The sequence below is a fragment of the Callionymus lyra genome, chromosome 8 (genome assembly GCF_982586985.1).
Source record: "Callionymus lyra chromosome 8, fCalLyr1.hap1.1, whole genome shotgun sequence".
In the NCBI taxonomy this organism is placed as follows: domain Eukaryota; kingdom Metazoa; phylum Chordata; class Actinopteri; order Syngnathiformes; family Callionymidae; genus Callionymus; species Callionymus lyra.
In genome coordinates this window covers 2,081,388-2,103,810 of record NC_141825.1, presented here as the reverse complement: position 1 = coordinate 2,103,810, position 22,423 = coordinate 2,081,388, and the positions used below count along the sequence as shown (strand labels likewise).

Below are 22,423 nucleotides of genomic sequence, written 5' to 3'. Positions count from 1 at the left end.
AATTGCTTTTTTTTTCCCACGTTAATAGTAAACTGAATTATATTTATATACCTGGTATATATTTATTACACTTATTCTTGCTTTCTGTACCCAATGAGCCAGTTGGATAAGAATGGCATTTTGGCTCTAATATTAATATTGTATGGAGCTATCATTGACATAACCCTAAAAAATAAAAAAAAAATAAAAAAATACTAATTTTTAATTTATGCAATGTGCCTTGTGTATTGGCAGTGTTGGGGGGGGCTTTGTTCGGGGGCTTTATGTCATCATCCTTCACTTGCTGATTCTGTCCTCCAGGAGGCTTTGATTGTTTCTAAACCAGAAGCGGAGGAAGTGACTGAGCAGCCAGACCAGGCACGTCAGGTCAGTGACGTTGTTGGCCAACCTTGATTTAACACAATATCGTGGCTTGTTGTCTTAATTTCTCTCCTTATTTTGAGTGAAATGGAAACAGGAGTGTACTGCTGTGACAGACTGACACAACTGCCAAACATTAATGTGCAAAGGCTGGTCTTGGGGAAAACTTTGCCACATTTCTTTTAATATATTAGGGCATGTTTATTTACAAAAGTTTAAATTAATTTAGAAGCACCGATAATCATCTGACCTGGCAGGCTTGAGGACAGTGTTACGTAAATGTTCTGGGAGCACATCAAACACTAAGAACTGCAATTATGCAAGTCAAAGTCTTGAAAATGTGGATTTTCTCATGTATTTTCTGTTACCCTGGGTGTGTCTGTGATTCTTGACCTAAGTTGTATAAATTTGCTTAAAAATAACTTCATCTATCATCTTTCATGAAAGTTTCTTCGAACAGGTCTCACACTTGAAGCCCCACTGCTAGAGAATCAGCTTTGTTTTTTCGTTGTGCCTGAAAATGCAAATTGCAAAAATGCAAGCATAATTGGTTGGAGAATCTGCTGGCTCAGTGAGTTGCAGTCATGATAAGACAAACAAGGGTCAGTGTAGCAGCAGTCATGACTCAATTAGGCTCTGCCGTCCACTCACGACTGATGCATTATACATGTATTCTTTCTGTAAGCCTCTCTGTTTGGTTTCCTTTTTGGACTCACGGAAACAAACACAGAACCCAGGATCGATATACTGGCAGATCCTCTTTCCTGCTGATTACATAACCAACCATTCACACCTTCATAACCAGAATTTCGTGAATCAATCATGCCATGTGCTGCCCATAAGAGTATCATTGATTATACCCTTATAGTTTATAAAGGGACCTTATTTGACCGTTTTAGACATTGTCATACACCATACACCACATTACTTAGAGGGTTTACAGGCTGACGTTAAAAGGAATCTGGTGTTGGCCAAAGATCCCCTTAGGTTTCCAGCAATGTGAGATAAACATTGCCAGGATGTGTGTTTTAAAGAGCTCCATAGGGAGTCAACGCAGGAAGTGAAGTGAGAATAAATATTTTGAAATAACTGGTAATGTGACTTAAAAAACACATTGATGAAACGTCATGAATTCATCAATCAACAACGCATATAAATGCAGGAGTGTAGCTTAAACCTAAATTTACTTTTCGATCCTTTCTGCATAACTTGTGTAGCACCACTTTACTCCACCCTCCTGCTTCCTGCCAATCCTCCACCACCCTCCCCTTCCCCCCTCTTCCTGACAGTCTATCAGCCGAGGATGTGTCTGTGAGAGCCCAGCTAGATGAGGGGCGCTTTCTGGAGAACAGATATGGTCACTCTCTCTGTCTTCTCCTCTGTTGTTCCTGACTCCCTCGCTCAAGCCTTCAGCTGCAAGGAATCAGAAGTCTCGTCAGGCCACTGCTGCAAAGTGAACTTCAATGTCAGGAGGGAAGCAGAAGAACTGTGCCGACCAACCAGGAGGTAATGTGAGATGCAGAGTTGACAGCCGTGAACAACACCCTTTTTTGCTTCAGCTGCACCGAAAAGTGCGAGTTAAGAATGATGTGAAGGTTTAGAATAGTGCCACATTGATATCGTCTTTCAGGTCATGCAGCAGAATGTTCATCAGTTTTGTAGCTACAACAAATATACAAATTGTAAATATAGATCAGAAGTCAGAGAAGGATATGACTGTGAGAGTGTGTAAGCAAAGCTCACATCAATTCTAAGGCAACATGCTGTAACCTTTTGTCGAGGTTAAGACGACACACAACCTTGCTTTGCTTTTTCTCCTTTCCCTTGGAAGCGAAGAGCTCCCATGACATAAATGACGTAAAAGTAATGTAAACCCATCAAGTGTGAAAGGCTAGTTTTACTTTAAGATCAAAATTAACATGTTTATCATCATGGTTTATTAATAAGGAGCTAAGAGATACATTAAATAAAACTTTTGTAATCCATTTACCTTCTTAAGTGATTTTAGTAAAGTAAATGTGATGTGATGAAAGAATATAACTAATTTATTTTCATAAGCATCACTTCAACAGTTGCAAACAGATAAGAAAGAAAAATAACAGTCACAGGGTATAATAGTATTGTGTTCATCCTGTGGTGAGGTATCATTGTCCAACAACATTTTTTCATAGATTCATAGCAAATTTCAAGCTTTGTTGTTGTTGTGTTTTATTAAATATTGGACCTGATGGGACCAGAGCTGCACAGCCTACATCTTTGTGTTTAAGTGAGTAATATTTGTATTATTTACAAAGATCTAATCTTTGGATTCATGCTTTATTATTTACATTGCTAGTTCAAACTTGCTCTATGCTACCAGTGTAGCTCTAGTTTCCTGCCAAAAGCTTACAAAATCACTGTGGCAAGGAAAAACTGCCTCTTTAAGGCAGAAACCTTGAAATGACCAGGCTCCCGGCAGGCAGTCTCCTTCACAACTGATCAGGCCGATTACAAATGTGTATATGTTACACAGGTAAGCAGGCTCAAGTGGGGGAGAACATACAGAGGAGAGTAAGAGGGTAGAGAAGGTGAGGTGTGTGTGATTGTGTATGGGTGTATGTGAGTGTATGTGAGAGTGTGTGCAGAGAACCAGAAGCGCCACCTCTAAACATCTGCAGGATGGGCAAGAGGGACCAAGTGACACAGAGAAGCCGCGGAGCCCCCAAACAAGCCAGTGGGCCCATTCCCCCAGGCGTGGCCAGAGCCTGTGGTAGTCCCGGACCTGGCAGGCAAGATAACCACCGGAGACAGTCATGACCTCGAACACTGAAAAAGCGGACCATTCCCAGGAGGCCCCTGGCGTCGCACAGAGTCAAGGACCAGTGATGGCGGAAGAAGTGGAGAGAGGAGGCACCAGGAGCCGGGACAGAGGGGCTGGAGGGCTAACCGGCGAGGTACAGCCAGCGAACCAGTCAGAAGTCATTGCATCAGGGCAAGCCTGTGCCCCAGAAGACCCCCCAGTTTTAAGCCGCCACCCCGCTCACAACAGGGAACCATAGGAAGACAGGCCAGAGGGATAGAAAGTCACCACAACAGCAGCGGTGAAGTCCACGCATGCCCAGCAATAAGACTGCCTGTAATTCGGTCCATTACAAAACCAGGAGTCGGGGAGCAGCACCCCCCGCCCCCGTCATGAGCACCAGGGAGGACAGCAGCATTCCATAGGCGGTCCATGGTCTCTGTGGTACCAAGGGTTCGCCCACCGCCCCTGCCGGCCCTCTGCAATGTCCCTGCCCATTTTGCGAACCCACCCCCTGGGCAGCCCCCAAAAGACAGACCCCCCTGGCCCTTCATTGCCCCGCAGCCAGGGAGGCAAACGCTACCACACCGCCGCATGCCACAACTGCAGCAGGCATCCACCCCAAGACCAACCCACACCGGCCCCCTATTACGGACTAGGGAAAAGGCCACCCAGGCCAGAGGGCCATCCAAAACAACTAGCCATTGTATTAAACTCCTTGCAAATTATTTGTTGTGACTTTGAACCAATTCTGATGTAAATGCCTGAGGTTGAACAAATGCCCTGTCTCCTATAATTTCTATTTTCCTTCCCTTGTCTAACTGAGGTCGAGTCATTCGAGCAATCCCAAAATGTAACAGAACAATGATGACATTTCTTTAAAATGATTAAGTCTGTGTTTGACAAAGGAACTAGGAAAACAAGACAAGAAAAAGTACAGAAGAAAAAGGGGCAACAGTGAAATGCAAAATCTGAGTAGTTGATATAAGAAGGTGAGAAAACAGGCTTTTTCCCTCCTGCAGACAAGATGATGGTGCCGCAGGTTTGGCCAGAGGTGGAGCGGGCAGAGTGTTTGGCACGAGGTGCAGCATTGAAGTGGGCGTCTGTTGTCTTCTGCCGACCAGAACATCTGGAACGGCTGAGCCAGTACAGTAAGAGAGAGAGCCAGAGGACAGCATCTGTGCACACCAGACTTAAGGTTCCAAAGCAAACTTCCCATTATATAGCCTTATTTTCAACACTCTAAGCTGTCTTCCTCTGTTTCAGGCCATGGTCCAGTCATACCTGGAAGGTGTGGGCTGGGGCCTGGAACAACTTCATGAAGCCAAGACTGAGCTACAGTTGGTGTCACAGACCTTGAGAAAAGCAGAGGGGGAAGCTGATCAAAATGAAGATGGTGTGAAGGTTCTGGAGAGAATGAGAGATGTGTCACAAAATCACAGTCAGCTGCTGACAGCTGTTAGCAACCTGCCGCGCCTCTACTCCGGTGAGATCATCACTACATATGGTTAGAAAGGTCACAAAAGAGTACATATAATTGATCAAATACTGTACAGCCAAGATTAAAACTCTAAATAAGTCATATCAGATAAGACATTAATGTTAGAAAAAACAGATTTCACCTTAAAACATGTTTTATGCCTCAGGAATATTGTCTTTTTTATGAGCAGGTGTTATTTTTCCTAAATACATACATTTTACCAACCCGTAACAGACAAGATGGAATCATATTGAATTATATTTTGATATCTCGTTTTGGATTTCACAATTGACATTCTAATCTCCAACAAAGATCCAAAGTTAAAGGGCGGGGTTCTATATTTCAACTCACTGAAGTAGTATTGTTAGCCACTAGCTAAGCTAACAAGTATATCTTTAGTTTAAAATGTCCTTCACTTTACATGACAATTGAAATCATACTTTATTGTAACACTTTCTATCTAACATGTGTTACATAGGTTTACTAACCGCTTTCTAACTTTCAACAAAAGCAAATCAATCTGAATAAATTGCTTGAGGCCTTGGCTCTTGGGTTTGACTTAAAATAAATTTTGTGTTCGTAACAGAACATGTAAGTGTTGGTGTAAAAGTGCAGGGTGGACATAAATTATGATTTATTTACGTATGAAATTAAAAATGTTTTGAAAAACATAGTTTAGTATTAAGAGCTTTATTTTAACCATAATGATGAAAATGTGTCTCAAAACAAAAATTCTGAGTGAATATGTGTGATAATTATTTTTGGGACTTTCCAGACATCGAAGAAATATTGTTAAAATGAGTAAAACGGGTTAGATATAAATACACATCAACAAATTTGAAATGACTATATCAGTGGGAGAGCCGGTTTAGATATGTGGAGGGACACTGTTGGACTGAGTATGTTAGATATACAAGAAGAAGTGAGCTGTAGATATGTGGGACTGAACATCTGCAGATTTGGTTTGATCCTATTTTAAGCTCTGATGCTGACATGTGGTAATGTGTGTGGGCGTGAAGCTACACAGACTGAAGTGATGTAATCAATGCATCACTGCTGTTTTAAATCTCACTGATCAGTTCCAATCAAATACCAACACCAGCCTTGCCCATGTCGCCTCGCTTGGCGCCCTCTTTCTGTTCCAGTCCGCAGCATGGTGCTGGAGACGGAGCGGCTGGTGGAGTCACGACGCCTCCTGGAGGCTCACGCCCGGCTGATGGAGCTGGAGCGCTTGCAGGACGACATCCTCTGGCAGCTCCACGCTCCCACTGGGAAAACCAATTACACACTGAGTGCTGAAGATGAGGAACTGGTCACAAAATACTTCTCTGGTATCGGGGAGCTGGTGGAGGCTCTTGGTAAGAGGAGAACACATGCTCCAAACAATTACTTATTTTTAACACTTTATTTGACAATACTTTTTTATATTGAAATTAATATTTGTTTTTGGACCACTAGGTCACCAAGAGCTAACACAAGGGTTAAATACAGTGTTTGTTTAAATCCTATCATATTGGTAACAAGTACAATACTATAATGCCTGAATCTGTAATATAAATCTTGAATGTCAACTTTCCAGGGTGACCTTATTTGGTCCTGGGACAATCCATTAAATGAAAAATTCATGTATAGTATCAATGTACTATGTAACTACAGCCAGTAATGGCATGCTATTAAATTGTAGTTGAGTTACATCTTTATGTTTTAACAAACTCATGATTGTAACATGACTTTGGTAAGTGAATGGGCGGTTCAGCGAATTGTCTTGTTTGGCAGTATAAAGGGCTGCCGTTTTGGGATCCGCAGTGTGGATAACTGATTCTTAGATACTTTTTGACATTGATGACCTTCTTTCATACAGAGTACAACTGTGTGTGTTTATTTTTAAAGTTAAAATACCAAATACAAGTTGTGGACTTTTGGAAATAGAACTTTCCAATGTTTTAAAAGTGATAAAAACAGACACTCCAACATTTTATGTCAACTTCCTACAATATTGTAACAGCTTTTTCCAACTTCCTTATTCACACACTTCTTAAAGACATTTGGTTCTCACTCAGGGTACAAACAGAACAAAAACAAAAATCTTGACATCTAACTATACACCCCTCTAAAAATATAAGACAAACATTTAAGTTCAAATGGAAAACTCATAAAATAAAATAAATAAATAAAACTAAATACCTTGGTGTCACTCTATCTAAAGGTCTGCACAAATGATATGAATGAAATCATCAATATGAAATACTACAGCTGCCCAAAGAACAAACTTCAAAAATGATACTATGCTGCTCAACTGTGACCCTTGGTATGTTTGTGCGATAGAAACTTCGAATCTAAGTGGAAACATTTAGAGAGATATATGAAAGGAAAATCCAAAGTTTATTAGGAGACAGAGAAGGAACAAAAGAACTAGCCAACGAGATGGATACGATCATCAAATTCACGCAATAATTATGGTTCTCCCTGATGAAGTGAGTAGCATATGACAAACAATTCACCCCAAACCGCCTTCATTTGAGATTTAGACAATGGATCAAGTTGGGCATCACTTCATTTAATACAGTGATAAAGAATCACATAATCATGGAGTTCCAAGTATTAAAACAAAAATATTCTTTAAAGAGAGAGGAGTGTTTTAGATATCTCGAAGTTAGAGACTTCTATAACCGAGAAATAAGCCAATATTTTAAAATGTAACATCTGTAGTGTTACACTAACATCCTCAGAAGAAGAGCATGAGTGTTATATCCAACAGCTTGAACAAGAAATAGAAGCTAACTTTCGAAAATTGGAGCGGACATTGTTTTGTCTTATGATAACATCAGAAAGAAATTTAAACTTGTAACCGAAGAGCAGATACAAAAATGACTGTATAGAAAAGTTATCAATAAACATTATGAACTTTTACAAATAGATTTATTTTTTCTTCTTGTTTCTGTATAAAAATGATGTACATGACAAGAACTTTTAATGGTTTTCTCGACACGATGACGGAAACATTTAAAATGTTTATCATGGCTATGATTGTAACTGTTTTTTTTTGGAATTGTAGGTTTTCACGTAGTTTATAAATGGTTTATTGTTTTGGGTTTATAGAATAGTGTCAAGACAAGTGTCAAGTTCCAAGACACTACTATGGTTCATCAATTTTCCAACATCATCACATCATTTCAAACCCTAGTTTCTCAGTTTAGTCATTGTTGTAATCTAATTTATTTTTATATTTTAAACGTTTAAACTTACTATGACCTTTTATTTCTCAGTTAGTCATTAAAAATTAATTTCAATGTTTAAGATAGAAATTAGTTTAAACTTTAAACACAGAAAATATTAAGGTGATTCAGTTTTATTTTGAAGAAATAAAGACAACTATCAATTTATTAACCTAAGGTAACTTTACAGAAGCCATGCAAAAGCAATATAGTTTTAACTTTACTTCAAACAATGTATGTCAAAAACAGATTTTCTTTTAAAACGTCCTCTGTCCTTTAAGTACTGTTTCTAAATGAAGGCGATCCATGAAAAGAGAAAATACTTACATGATCGAAGTTTCCAGGATTCATTCTTTCCACAAGATGTTTTTATTTGTCCAACATTCACAGTAAGAAGTTTAGCTCCACTCAAAACTTTTCAGCGCCTGGTCGTCGTTAAAAGCTTATGGTGCTGAAATGAAGAGCAATCATAAATCATTGCACTGATGAAGCTGTGAAAACTTTGTAAAAAGTTTTGTAAACCATTATTTCCCCCCCATTGTGTTTGGCTTTACATGGTTACAATAAACAAACATCAAAAACATAGTCACTCATCCTAGATGATGGAGAAAAGAAACTCACAATAGTGTGTGCTTTAGCGTGCACAACCTAAAGACTGGGAGGTTCAAGGAACCTTCTTCATTATGACGTACGCCTGACCCTGGTGTGAAACTATTCTATGAGATTTTCCCATCTTACTTCAGGAACAACAATTGTTAGACACTGTTTTATGATATTAGAAGCGTAACAGTGCTCCGTCATGTTAGTGAATGGAAGGAAGAAGTCATTAGAAAAAACTCAACATCTCTCTCATCTACAGTTATGTGTTAAATCTTAGTTGTTAAAATCAAAACAGCTTTTTTATATAATCATTTGACTGATTCGAACACGTTTCATTCACAAAACAGTCTTTATAGACTTTTAGCTTCCAATGTTATAGGATACAAGTGTCTCTGTGTATTTATTAAATTTTCATCACACGGTCATACTGTGGTCAAATTATATTTTGACCTGTGGTTTTAAAGAGAAAACCATAGCTAATCACTCTCAAAAACAAACGGGTGGTCACTAAACAAGGTCGAACAAAAAAAAACTTCTCACAGTCAACGGAAGTCATGGTAACCCCCGAAGAGTTCATGTGATCAGAGCAGGTGAACGTTCTGAGAAAGGTTTCTGGTTTAAGGTGTTAATGTAATCTTTACAAGCTTTAAATCAATTTAAAAGGAAATATAATAACAATCTTTGGAAAGTATTGTCATCAGTGTGACAAGATTTCACTGAATCTATTGATTTTATTGAGCGAAAAGAGGGTGTTACAAGATGTCTTACCACACTGTGACTAAGGGTAGAGGTACATCAAGCCATCCTGGTGATGAACAAGGGGCAAAAGAACACTGCAAACGCCGGGGTTGTAGCCCTGGTTACAAGTTATCTCAAGACACTTTAGATTTGAAGTAAGACTATGGTGGAGAAAGGAAAAACAGATCCAGCAATTCAACAATGAGCAATGAGCAAATCACTGTGCAGTGAGCTGTGGCGAGGAAAAACTTCCTTTTAGAAGGCAGAAACCTAGAGCAGAACCAGACTCATTGTTGACGGCCTCCTGCTATGACTGGCTGAGAGGATGGATGGGGGGATAGACAGATGGACGTAGAGAAGAATGAGGGAGGATACATTGAGAGAAAAGAGGAGAGTATAGAAGAGTCCATGGAGGTGCTGGAGAGAACTCTGGATTCGATGATGTGGTGAAGGATCCTGGATCAGCAGCAGCTCTGGAGGTGGAGCTCTGGGGCTCCGGGAGAGAAATAAAAAGGTGTGGGTTTAAACTGCACAGGTGATAAATGTAATGCAGAAAAGAAGGATATACAGAGCTCGGTGTCTAAAACTCGTCCAGCAACCTGAGCCAATAGCAACTAAGATAAACAGAAAGGCTAATTATAGGCTTTATCGAAAAGTAAGGTTTTAAGATTGTTTTTAAACATAGAGAGGGTGTCTGCCCTCCAGACTGAAGCCGGTAGTTGGTTCCACAGCAGAGGGGCTTGAAAACTGAAGGCCCTAGCTCCAAATCTACATTTAGAGATTTGTGGTATAACTAATAGATCTCAGTTTAAGGATCGTAAGGTCCTAGAGGGTTGATAAGTTTGGATTAGATCTTTAATGTATGTTGGTGCTAGACCATGTAACGCTTTATAGGTTAAAATAAGGATTTTAAATTGTATTCTAAATTCTACAGAAAGCCAATCTAAAGAAGACAGCACAGTGGAAATGTGTTTGTGCCTCTTAGTCTAAGTCAGGACACGAGCTGCATTGTTCTGAATGAGCTTAAGACTTCTAAGAGACTTCTTAGAACATCCTGCAATTCAGGTCTTGTCAAGAGCTTTGTAAAATCACTCATACAGTCACCCTCAATAAAAAAATAAAAAAATAGTTCATGAACCACACCCACGAACTTGCGTACCCACCATTCAAAGACTAGCATACTTGCAACTCATGCAGAATTGTGTGTAGAAGTTCAAATCCGCTTAAAGCGATACATGATCATTTGATCTAAACTTGTTAACTGCTGTTGACTTAAACTGTTGATTATGTGAGCTGTGAAATCCTGTCTTTGACGATTTTACTCTTTATAGTAGAGTTGTGTAGACGCGTTATGAAGGAGTGGAGAGGGGTTTGGCGAGGGGGTGAGGCTCTGTCTAAAAGAGATTTTTTCATCCTCTGTGTATCATTCCAGTTCTTACTGGTGTCCAACAACAAATCTAGGCATCCACCCTCAACAGAGTATGTTGTGTTCAGTGTTGAAGTACGGTAAACTATTCCTACGATTCTTACGATTGTTCCTAAGATTTCATTTGGATATCGATTTGATATCTAAGCAGCGTAAACCCTTAAGGGTTGTGGAAATCTATATATATATGATTCTATAAAAAAGCGTTTCTGATTTTAACACAAGATTTGAACCCATAACTGTAGATGAGAGAGATGTTGAGTTTTTTCTTTCATTCTCTGACATGACGGAGCACTGTTACACTTCTAATATCATGAAACAGTGTCTAACAATTGTTGTTTCTATTAGTAAGTAAGATGGGAGAATCTCATTAAATAGTTTCACACCAGGGTCAAGCCTACGTCATGATGAAGAAGGTTCCTTGAACCAACCAGGCTTTAGGTTGTGCACTCTAAAGCACACACTATTGTGAGTTTCTGTTCTCCATCATCTAGTATGAGCAACTATGTATTTGATGTTTGCTTATTTGAACCACATGAAGCCAAAAACAATGGGGGAAAAATGACTTACGATTGCTCTTCATTTCAGCACCATAAGCTTTTAACGTTGACCAGGGGCTGAAAAGTTTTGAGTGGAGCTAAACTTCTTGATGTGAAAGCGAGAATGTTATTGATAACTTTTCTTAACCTGTTGATTTTATCTTTAGTCGTTTTTGTATCTGCTCTTCATACAAGTTCGAATTTCTTCCTGACTTTATCATAAGACAAAACGATGTCTGCTCAAATTTCGAAAGTTAGCTTCTATTTCTTGTTCAAGCTGTTGGATATAACACTCATGCTCTTCTTCTGAGGATGTTATTGTAACACTACAGATGTTACATTTTAAAATATTGGCTTACTTCTCTAACTTCTAGATATCTAAAATAATCCTCTCTCTTTAAGGGATATTCTTGTTTTAATACTTTGAACTCAATGATTATGACATTCTTTATCACTGTATTAAATGAAGTGATGCCCAACTTGATCCATTGTCTAAATCTAAAATGAAGGCGGTTTGGGGTGAATTGTTTGTCATATCCTACTCACTTCATCAGGGAGAACCATAATTATTGCGTGAATTTGATGATTGTATCCATCTCGTTGGCTAGTTCTTTTGTTCCTTCTCTGTCTCCTAATAAACTTTAGATTTCTCTTTGTTTGACATATCCCTCTACATTTTTCCACTTGGATTCAAAGTTTCTATCGCACCAACATACCGGGGGTCTAAGTTGTGCAGCATAGTATCATTTTTGAAGTTTGGAAGAGCCATGCCTCCTTAGACTTGGGCAGCTGTAGTATTTCATATTTAATCCTTGGTTTTTTACCATTCCATATACATTTGTAGATTAATGCATCCCATATTCTAAATTGTCTATCAGAGATTTGAATTGGTAAAGCTTGGAAGAAAAAGAGGAGCCTAGTAGTATAGTCATTTCGATTGTCTCTATTCTAGCACTGAAATCTAATAATTTGACTTTCCACCCTTGCATTTCCCTCCTTATTTCTTGGTCTGTCTGTATATAATTGACATCTGTAATTTGTGCAGACCTTTAGTTAGAGTGACACCAAGGTATTTCATTTATTTATTTTTTAATTTTTCCATTTGAACTTAAATGTTTGTCTTATATTTGTAGGGGGGTGTATAGTTAGATGCCAAGATTTGAGGGGTCATCAATGAAATTTTGACATTTGCTGGTTTAGTACTACTCTCTCTGGAAATAAAGGCAATCCACTCTCTGTAGACTCTCCATTCCTGCAGAGTTGTGTAGCATCAATTCCCTAACGATGGCAGTTAAGTCTTAAAGACCTTACACCATCCCGTCATTTTGATGGCATTGTTATTTTAAGAAAGCTTCGGTAAAACATTTAGCTATTTCTTTTGCATGTTCCAGGACCTGACTCTTTGACTTTCTCTTCATATGGCTTCTCCTCAGGCAATGAGCTCTGGGCAGTTGTGAGCAGCGCACTAGCTCTGTCTCGACAAAACCCGACTCCATTTGTGTCTGCGGTGAGGATTGTTGAGCGTGAGGAGGTCCTGGACCGAGCTCTTCAGGAGGAACGAGGGGAGAGTGGGTCCTCCCCCAGACCTCTGCCATCCGGACGACCTCGCTGCTGGAGAGCTCATTTCTTTCAGGTTTGGATCCGATGCTCCTACGTGTAATGCAAAGAAAAGAATGGGTTGAGAAAACATGGCATTAATTTGATGGGAAAAAATGTTATATAAATATGATCTCAGGCATTATATTAAAGTTGTGTGGTTAACAGTGTTGAAGGCTGCACCCAAATCTAAAATAAATAAACGCGCTGACTTTTAAAACAACAGCAATGCTATAACTAAATCCAAAACCTGATTTATTGATCAAATATATTATATATAGACAATAACATAATTTGGAGGGGGCCATTTCTAAAACTTAAAATGGAAGACAAGAACTGATGGGTCCAAGGTGGGTTCCCTTTATAGAGGTTGGATCTGAGCATTTAATAAAAAAAAGAAGAGGAATACGCTATCATAAACAGAGCTGTTAAAATCTAGTGAAATGCGGGGACGAAGTGTGTAAAGAGGCTATCCTTACTAAAAAATAAAAACTATAGAAAGTAGAAAAATGATCCCTTCTTGCTTTTTGAGGGCTACATTTGACCCAGGACTGCTCAAGCCCTCTTCAATAGGTCTCTAAACGTCCATCAGGTCCTGGAGGCGGCTGTGTCTGCCAGATTCCGTAGCGTTTCCTACATGCACACACGAGGTCCGGGCCTGGCAGGTCACCTCTCCGCCCTGCAACAGTGTATCATGTCTGACCTGGCTACTGTGCGCCACCTGCTGGAGTACTGTGTCCCTCCACATTATAGACTCACTGCAGCCTACCTGAGAGCCAGTCATCTCTGTCTAAGAGCTCACTTGGCACAGGTCAGTCATCACCACATAGATTCACTGTTGATGTGGTCGTTGTTGGTGGTCAGAAGTTTTTACATGTATTTTCTTGTATGTAGGTCAGCAGCTGGGACCTGGAGAGTGGTGAGATCTTCGCTGTCCTTAACTGGGTTCTCCACATCTACAACAGGTGAGATCCACGTTCTTATAATTGGCCCTGTTCCTGCTGACAGGATTTTTAAATCAGCATAACTCCTCAGTTATATTCAAATGACAAAATCAAGCACATCTGAAATCCTCATATAACTGTGTACATGCAGGGTCATTAAATGTCATTTAAAAATCATTAATATCTTACAAAACATCTGAAGCATGATTTTGAAAGGTTGGGAAATTGTGTTAAAGCCATTTTTATTTTATTTTTAATTAGTTCAGTCTCTCAGTCTTTGAAATGTTTTGATTTATGATGCAAACATTTATAACAAAAAAAGAACTAATTATAATTCCTAAACTCTGAAAATCTGAAATGTCATGAGCTTAAACAAATCTCAAACTTGACTTGTTGTATCCCAACATTTCTGTAGTAGTACCACCTAAACAGATTCACCTGCACAAGAGTTACAAACATCTTTTTCAACAATGTATGACATTTGCATGGAAAATGAAAGGTGCAGGAGTGAGACAAAGATAACACAATTAAGTTGTGGAACTTCACACTGTTTCGCTTACTGTGAGACTACAATATTCATACTGGGTGAATATAAATTTCATATGAATGTCATAGGGAGAGTGTCAAAGGACCCAGAAGCGGAAACAGTCAAACAAGAGTAAATCCAAAAGTCAGTGTCCAAATGGGTAAATCCAAAGCGGGCTGCAACATGGGCAGAAGAAAAAGAAAAATATGAAACAAAGGAGGCAGGGCACGGCTGAAACAGAATTCAGACCGGCGAACTAAAAATGAGAGAAAAAACTTTCTACAAAAAAGTTCAAGTCTCGGGTAGCGATCGGAGTAAAGCCAAACCTTTTCAGGAGATGCAACTGGCAACCTCTCTCTGCTTTGGAGCTCCTTATGAAGAGGGAAGAGACTGCCAATCAAAAAATTCAATGCTATCCTGGAAAGGGTGTAAGGCTTGACATTCTTGCTGCCCGGACAATAGGTCAGAGACAAGTTAAACCATCATAGAAACAAGGCCCAACGGGCCTTGGCAGAATCAGGCTGTAATTGACCCTGTCCCAAGATAAACCCAAGGAAACTCACAAAGGATACCCCAAACTCATTGTCCTGTATCTGAAGAAAATACAAACGTCATATGTCGTATACAAACTTTGACACGATCAATTCTCTTGTGTATCCTGCTCCTCAAATCACGCCTGTCTTCTGTGAAGCTGACAGCAATGCATTGTTGAGATTTTTCATGGACAAAATTAAATTGATCAAGGAGAAAATCTCTCCCCCTTTGTGTGGAACCCCTGCTGTCACTGAGCCTGTGTCCTCCTCGTGGTCTTCCTTCAGTGCTGTATCTCTGGGTGATATTTCGGCACCGGTGAGCAAGATGAAACCCTCCTCTTGCTCAGATGATGTCCTTCCTTGTAGCCTCGTCATCAAAGTATTTGATGTAATTGGCCCCTGGGTTACCGAATATGGTGAACCTCTCCCTTTCCATAGGGGTTTTCCCCAATGCATTTAAACATGCCATTGTGGAGCCTTTGCTTAAAAAGCCAGGCTTAGACCCAACTAACCTCAGTCATTTCAGGCCTATTTCTAAGGTCCCATTCTTGTCCAAGATCTTGGAGAAGGTGGTGTCTGAGCAGCAGTCTTTGTTCCTGGATCAGAGCGACGTTCATGAGAAGTTTCAGTCTGGCTTCCGTAAACATCACTCTCTCTACGGAGACAGCCTTACTGAAAGTGTCCAGTGACATCATGATGTCGGCTGATTCCGGTCAATACACTGTTCTGATTCTCTTGGATCTGTCCTCAGCCTTTGACACAGTTGATCACAAGATCCTGCTGAGAAGACTGAGGGATGAAAAGGGACTGTCTGGGTCTGTGTTACAGTGGTTCTCGTCATACCTTTCTGGGCGCAGTTTCAGTGTATCTGCCAATCAAATGAGGTCTGAATCGGCAGATCTGATGTGTGGAGTCCCTCAAGGTTCTGTTCTGGGTCCTTTATTGTTTTTGCTGTACTTGATTCCCCCGGGTAAAATCATTCATAGTTTTCCTGATGTTTCTTACCACTTTTTTCCTGATGACATCCAGCTCTACTGCTCATTTAATCCAACTGAGCCCCAGAGGCTGAACAGCTTATTCATTTTTTTTGCTAGAAATCAAACAATGGCTAATTGAAAACAGTTTGCAGCTAAATGTGGACAAAACTGAAATTCTGGTTATTCCTCCTGATAATAAGGTTCGAAGGTTGAGTCAGTACTTGGGTGACTTAGGTCAGTCTGTCAAACTGAGCCTGAGAAACCTCGGTGTTGTATTTGATAAAGACATGTCCCTACTTCAACACTGCAGAAAACTGACCAGAAACTGTTTCCTTCAACTGAAATGTTCTTTCAGGATCAACTGTAAAATCCTGGTTCTTACTTTCATAGCTATTCATGGTCAGGCTCCTCCTTACATCAGTGATCTGATCCAGCTTTACACCCCAGCTCGCTCTTAGGTCTGTGGATCAGAATCTGCTGATCGTTCATCGCACACGGTTCAGGACCAGTGGTGAGAAATCCTTCTAGGCTGTTGCTCCTAAGCTTCGGAAGTATCTTCCTCTCTTTGCGCTTGATGGAGTCTACTGACTCCTTCAAGAAACATCTTAAGACATTTTTATTTGTGCAGGCTTTTCCTTGATTTTTCTGGAACTCTTATGTTGTTATCTTGACCTTTTAAGTATATATTTTATTGAGTATTGTTTTGATTGTTGAAGCGCTTTGTGACCCTGGTCTGGAAAAGCTCTCTATAAATAAAATTTACTTACTTACTTACGTAGTACATCATTAATGAGGCTTTGGAATGCAGCAGGGCTTGGTAGACCAAATTGCATTACGAGATATTCAAAATTGGCCAAAGGGGTCTTAACTGCAATCTGCCACTCATCACATTCTCTTATACACACCAAGTGGTAGGCATTCAATAGGTATAATTTGGTTAATATAGAGGCCTCGTTGATCAATGAGTTGTAGGGGATAGCTATTCTCTTCACCATAATGATGTTAAATCTCCTATAATCTACACAGGGACAGAGGGACTTGTCTTTCTTTTTGGCAAAGAAAAATCCTGCTCTTAGGGGTAACACAGAGGGTCAAATAAGTCCAGCCTTATCTTTGCAGAAAACCTCACCCATGTTGTGATACTCTAGAGGGACAGAAGCGAGATCAGATCGAAAGTATAGTTTCGAAATTTTGTTTTTTTCAGTGATTGTGTGTTGTGTTCCATGAAATTGTAAAGTTATTTCAGCGATTTTGTGTTTTGTTCTGTGAATTTGTAAAGTTGTTTCAACGATTGTGTGTTTTGTTCGACTAATTTGTTGAGTTGTCCCTTGAGACCCAGTTCGGACTGGCGAACTAGAAAAGAGAGAAAAAACTTACTATAACAAAATTGCCGACAATGTCAGTAACAGTCTCTGAAATATCAAAAAGTTCAAGTCTCGGGTAGCAGGCGGACCAAACCTTATTAGGAGACACGATCAACTGGCGATCTCTTCAGCCTGACTCTGAAAGGTAACAAAAAGCAAAACAGGAAGTTATCTCGCCAAAATAAAACACACTGTACAGGATTTATGACAATGCAATTATATAAATTGAAAAATTAGTGTGTGTCAGTTTTTGTCTTTGATCAGAGTAGCTGATCCGTGCGAACCTTGCAGTTATGTATGAAAGCAGCTTTTTTGTACACACTGCCTTGTTAACACGTGAACTCAGCAGACATCTGGCAACTGAACAAATGCTATATGTATGCTATTGTAGCGATGACAGTGTGTGACAGTGTGGTTTTGGCAGTCAAGAAATGATGGGCGACCCAGAACTGGCAGCAGAGTTGGACAAAGAGGAGCTAGAACATCTGATCTCTGCAGAGGGGCTGGAGAAGCTGCAGTGCAAATACGTGCAGCGTGTTCGGGTGAGAAGCGAGTTGTCTTGTTATTGTGAACGATGTCAGAGTGACCTGGAGGTTGTTCCGTAGAAAAGTATGTCCGGCTGGATGCTCAAGGCACTGCAGGTAGAGCTGCAGGACTGGCAGAGAGACCAGGAGCCGGACACAGATCATGAAGGGTTCTACCAGACCAGCCTGCCCACCATTATAACCCAGGTCAGTTTTGTGAGAAGCTCAGAGTGAAGCAACGCTTCGTATAACTTTTTGTGGTTCTATAGATGCTGGAAGAGAACGCTCGGGTGGCCGAGCTAATCAGTGAGTCGCTCAGAGATCAGACCATACAGATGGGATTGTATGAGATGGAGAACCTCATGAACAGGTTTGTGTGCCTGTATGTGTGCGTGCCTCAGCTCAGTCATTATTTTATCTTCAGGTTTCGGGAGGCTCTGATAGAATTCGGAAAGGAGCACTGCAGAGACCCCACTAACGGCAAGAGCAACTTTTACCTCCACTACCTGCTGGCCTCCATCAGTAACTGCATCATCCTCAAGTAAGAATACGCAAGAATTGGAGGAAATCACATCACATTTGTTTACCTAAATGTGCAACTGTGAAGAAATGAGTAAACTTTATTTTTAAAGCAATTTTCACATAGTTATGAAGCTCTAAATTATGACCCCCGTAGAAGCAGGTTAAATATTTCTTACAGATATTTAATTTCATGCAATTGTAGTTATGTATATGTCTTTATAAAGAAGTTTTACTTTCAGAACATCTAAGTTCTGGTAGATTTCCCTTTAAAATTGCCTCTAGGTAAAAAGTACCTGAAGAAAAGGGATACTACCATTGAGTCTTAGTCCAAAGTAAACTTACGTGGATAATAATTAATTAATTAGCCTTATTAATTAACTATGAAACACTAGTTTTCTGCATTTCAAAGACAGAACTTTGGTCTATCAGTTAACAGCAAAAACAACATGAAGGATTTCACTACACAATTGCACCTATGTTACAGGTACTGGTTACTGGTACTGTTATTGGTAGTCTGGAGTTTTGTCCTTGAACAACTGTCTGTCTCCTCTTCTTATCTTGCTTTTCTGTAGAAAGTCCACTGAGAGCCTCCAGTGTCAGCAGTCATCCCGCTCCTCGTGTCGGTTTTCTCGGACTCCTGCCAACCCCATGGTTGCTCTGGACCGGGTGGTAAGGCGGGCGTGTCACCTGGTGATGGATCAGCTGCTGCTGGACCTGCAGCCTCATCTCCCTATCCTGCTGACCCGACCCTGGCTGGTGCAGGTAGACCCCACGCCAAAGCTATGCCGCATCCTGGAGCGTCATCTGGAGCTTTACACCCGAGTACAACCACCATGTCACCAGGTAGCTGAACAGAAGAGGTGATGTTGAACACCAGGACTAGAGTAGGAGGTATTAATAGCAGCTACTGTGTGTGAGCTTAGCGTCTCCAGGAGGAGGCGCAGCAGTTGATGGTGGTAGAGTACGTAAGAGCACTAATGCAGAAGAAGTTGGTGTGTCGTAACGCAGAAGAGCGGAGGCAGCTTGCTCAGCAGATTGTCCAGGATGACCAGCGCTTCAGGGAGGTCTTCAGCGGCCTGGTGAGCTTGAATACCAACACTAACTTTTCTGTGTTAAAAACAACAAAAAAAACTTTTTTAACTTTCTTCCAAGAACAGATTTCATAGTGGGTGACAGGGCCAGGAGCCTGAGTAAAACATCTTCCTCCCCTCAAAACTTCTCCTTCCTCTGGGAGAACATTAAAGCGAGAGTCTTTCCAATGTGTCCTGGGTTTGCCCAGATGTCCACTCCTAGTTTGGACATGCCCAAAACACCAAGGGAGAAACAGGAAAACAGAATATGCTGCAAAAGCCCATGAAAGAAATTCAATAGCTTAATGTCATAATGTATAACATTATGTTAATAGTCAAAATAAAGTAATTGTTATAATCAGTGATGTCGAAAACTATGTAATCAGTTTTATAATTTCCCACTGGCTGTGTGATTTTAGTACAGAATTGTTAAGCTCAAGCTAATTTGGGAAAGTAAGCTGTTAAAGGGTTAGTAGTTCAACCAAAATTCCATTTTCTACTCACCCTCATGGCGAGTAATGGATGGGATTATTTTGAAAGAGTAATCCGTTCCTTTTTAGAGTTATAATAAGTATTCCAGAAGTACTACTAAATACAACTCTTCCAGAGCGATATTTACCCAAAGTACTTCTGGAGTACTTCCAGCCTATATCGCTTTTTATTCTTTAAATGTCTTCCACAAATGAACGTAAAATAAACACTTTAATTTGTTCCGGAAAAATTCTTCTCGTTGAAGCTTCAATACAAGATGGATGTTTTTATTACAGACGAGCAGTATGAGGTATTAGCAACTTTTTTGGGGAAGTTCGTCTATTCATTAAAATGGATGTACATTTTTGCCTATAACTCCAAAAAGGAACAAATTATTCTGAAAATAATTCCATCCCTTAGTCGCCATGAGGATGAGTAGAAAATTTGGTTGAATTTTCACTTAAGGCAGCAAATCTAAGTAAAGAAAAAAAAAGTAAGAAAATCTGTTTGATTTTGGTTTTCATATCACAAAAGGAGGGAGACTCTGCAGTGCCCGAAGTAAACCTGCTTGCATTACTGCCCCTCCTGGCAGACTTCATCCGGGTGAAGGACCCCGCCATGCTATCTCTGGAAGTTTCTGGACTTGCCACCAAATATCCGGACATCAGGTAAGATTCAGTCAGATACAGGCCCAACCATCTTCCATACTGTCGGTTAATTCATACATGAATGTGAGAATGAGGGAGGAAACCAGAGTCAATGTGTCCGTGTCAACAGCGAGGAGCATGTGTCTGTGCTGCTGGATATACGCGGAGATATCTCAAGGGACGTCAGGTGGACGGTGCTGGATGTACTGGATCAGAGCGCCCCCCCTCTGCCGGAAGGATACATTCCAATATTTACCTCCATTCTTGTTCCCCCTCCCACCATGGCCTTCTGTCTGCCCACTGCCAAGTGTGCGTGATGTCAACAAACTTCGTGGTGTCCCTCATCTTTCTGTCAGGCTTTCCCCTTTTTCAAGACATGTTCTGTACGAAACATTTTACACAAACACGTTGGGATCAAATAACTTTATTTGTGAAACAATCAATGATTCATAAATCTACAACCAATAGCAGTCTATATGTTTGTAGTGCTCAGCATTTATATGTAGTATTCAAAAAGTCCACTTTTATATAGACACGTACAATTTCAAATGCTTTTATCTGACACTCTAACAATGTATTAAGAATTAAAGTATAACTCTGAGCTCACACAGATTGAGAGAGATACACATTATACATACACTTAAATAAACTAAACACACATTTCCCTTAATACAGTTACACCATTTTTTGAACAGTTTGAAGTAAAAAATAGACTAATATTTATTTCAACTGCATGAGTAACTTGGTTCATCTGAGTCACCTGACTCAATTAGCTTTACAAATAACAATTACCTAATTACTTAGTTAGAAGGAACCAGAATTGATTAGATTAAGTTGCTCTGCAACCATGACGAACATTCCTTTCCCATCTTTTAGTATTTGTTTTTTCAAAACAGTTTTTTACAACTTTGTTTTCAAGCTGCATCCTTTTTCTTGATTATGTTATGTTCTACTTTAGATGTCACTTATACAAAGCTTTTTTTTCTTTTTTTTTATGTATTTATTCTATTTAATGTGTATTTATGGTTTAAGGTGGGTTAAAAAAAAAAAGTTGACTGATTTAATTTTTCGCTCTTTTATAAATAGTAATCAATACCAAATAAAGCTTTATTTGAAGACTAAAATGGCTCTTCAGATTTATGTCCCGAATGAATATTGTATAAACAAATATATATACGATTTATATTTCATCCAAGCATTACTGACAAAGTAATGGTTTTAATAACATTTTTAACATTTTCATTTTAATTGATTAATTTTCTTATACACCCGTTTTACCTGGCCAGTACTTTCATAGATTAGATCCTAAGGATTTAAGAAGACTCTTAAGAAGGGTTTGGTAAGAAGAAGCGCTCGATAAAGGTGTTTTCCAGCTGTTATATGGTCCAGTAATCCAATCCATATAGTTATAGGGGGATATACCCTTCCCTGAACGGCCGCTCCTACCGACCTAGGAAGTTGATGGACGTGCTGGCCTAATAATCAACTAGAGCAATAGTGTAAACTGGGGGTCGGCAACTGGTACCACTCAAAGAGCCATTTGGACCCCTTTCGTACAGGACATCTGTTGACACTCCTCTTGGACACATTCCCACCCCAACACACCACAGCAAAGAACAGGAAACTGGCCACCACAGACTGGTAGAACATGCAGAGGAGCTTCTTGCAGATGTTAAATGATTGGAGCCTCCTCAGAAAGTACAGTCTACTCGGAACTTTCTTATACACATGGTCTGTGTTGCAGGACCAGTCCAGTTTACTGTCCAGGCACACATCGAGTTACTTATGGTTGTGGACTATCTCCACCTTGTTGCCTCTGATGGACACTGGACGTGGCTTTGGTCTTTAAGGTGTTCAGCTGCAAGTGGTTCCTCTCACTCCAGTCCACAGTCACGTATCAGACTCCTATACTCGTCTTCGCTATTGTCCCTGATGCATCCACCAATGGCAATGTCGTCAGCATACTTCTGTATGCATGGTGATAAGGCCAGTAAAATTATTAGCATATCAGTTACGACAGATCTTAGCCTCACATCAAATTTCTCATATTCTAATGCCCTCTGGAGTAGCAACTGATCATAAAAAATTAGTTCAGAGACTTCTACAAAAATG

At 40.0% G+C, this 22,423-nt stretch overlaps 1 protein-coding gene across 2 annotated transcripts; it reads left to right on the top strand.

Annotated features, from left to right (window-relative positions):
* The first annotated feature begins 1,540 nt into the window (after positions 1-1,540).
* On the top strand, positions 1,541-21,514 carry exoc3l1 (exocyst complex component 3-like 1). 2 transcript variants are annotated; one of them, XM_087798189.1, is made up of 15 exons: positions 1,541-1,866; positions 4,162-4,337; positions 4,406-4,625; positions 5,765-5,977; positions 12,571-12,770; positions 13,326-13,544; positions 13,628-13,698; positions 17,502-17,619; positions 17,683-17,808; positions 17,871-17,971; positions 18,026-18,142; positions 18,696-18,966; positions 19,047-19,202; positions 20,199-20,332; positions 20,442-21,514. In XM_087798189.1, exons 1-15 carry the CDS (start codon positions 1,824-1,826, stop codon positions 20,626-20,628), a joined length of 2,352 nt encoding a protein of 783 aa, XP_087654315.1. In that variant the 5' UTR covers positions 1,541-1,823; the 3' UTR covers positions 20,629-21,514. The 2 variants fall into 2 exon arrangements, with proteins under 2 accessions (XP_087654315.1, XP_087654316.1); XM_087798190.1 differs by lacking the exon at positions 13,326-13,544.
* Positions 21,515-22,423: the final 909 nt, after the last annotated feature.

Excerpts from the sequence above, each read along its gene's own strand:
- exoc3l1 (XM_087798189.1), top strand. The coding sequence starts at position 1,824 with ATGTCAGGAGGGAAGCAGAAGAACTGTGCCGACCAACCAGGAG. Across the intron at positions 1,867-4,161 it reads CTGTGCCGACCAACCAGGAG|ACAAGATGATGGTGCCGCAG; the intron begins GTAATGTGAGAT and ends TCCCTCCTGCAG. Across the intron at positions 4,338-4,405 it reads CTGTGCACACCAGACTTAAG|GCCATGGTCCAGTCATACCT; the intron begins GTTCCAAAGCAA and ends CCTCTGTTTCAG.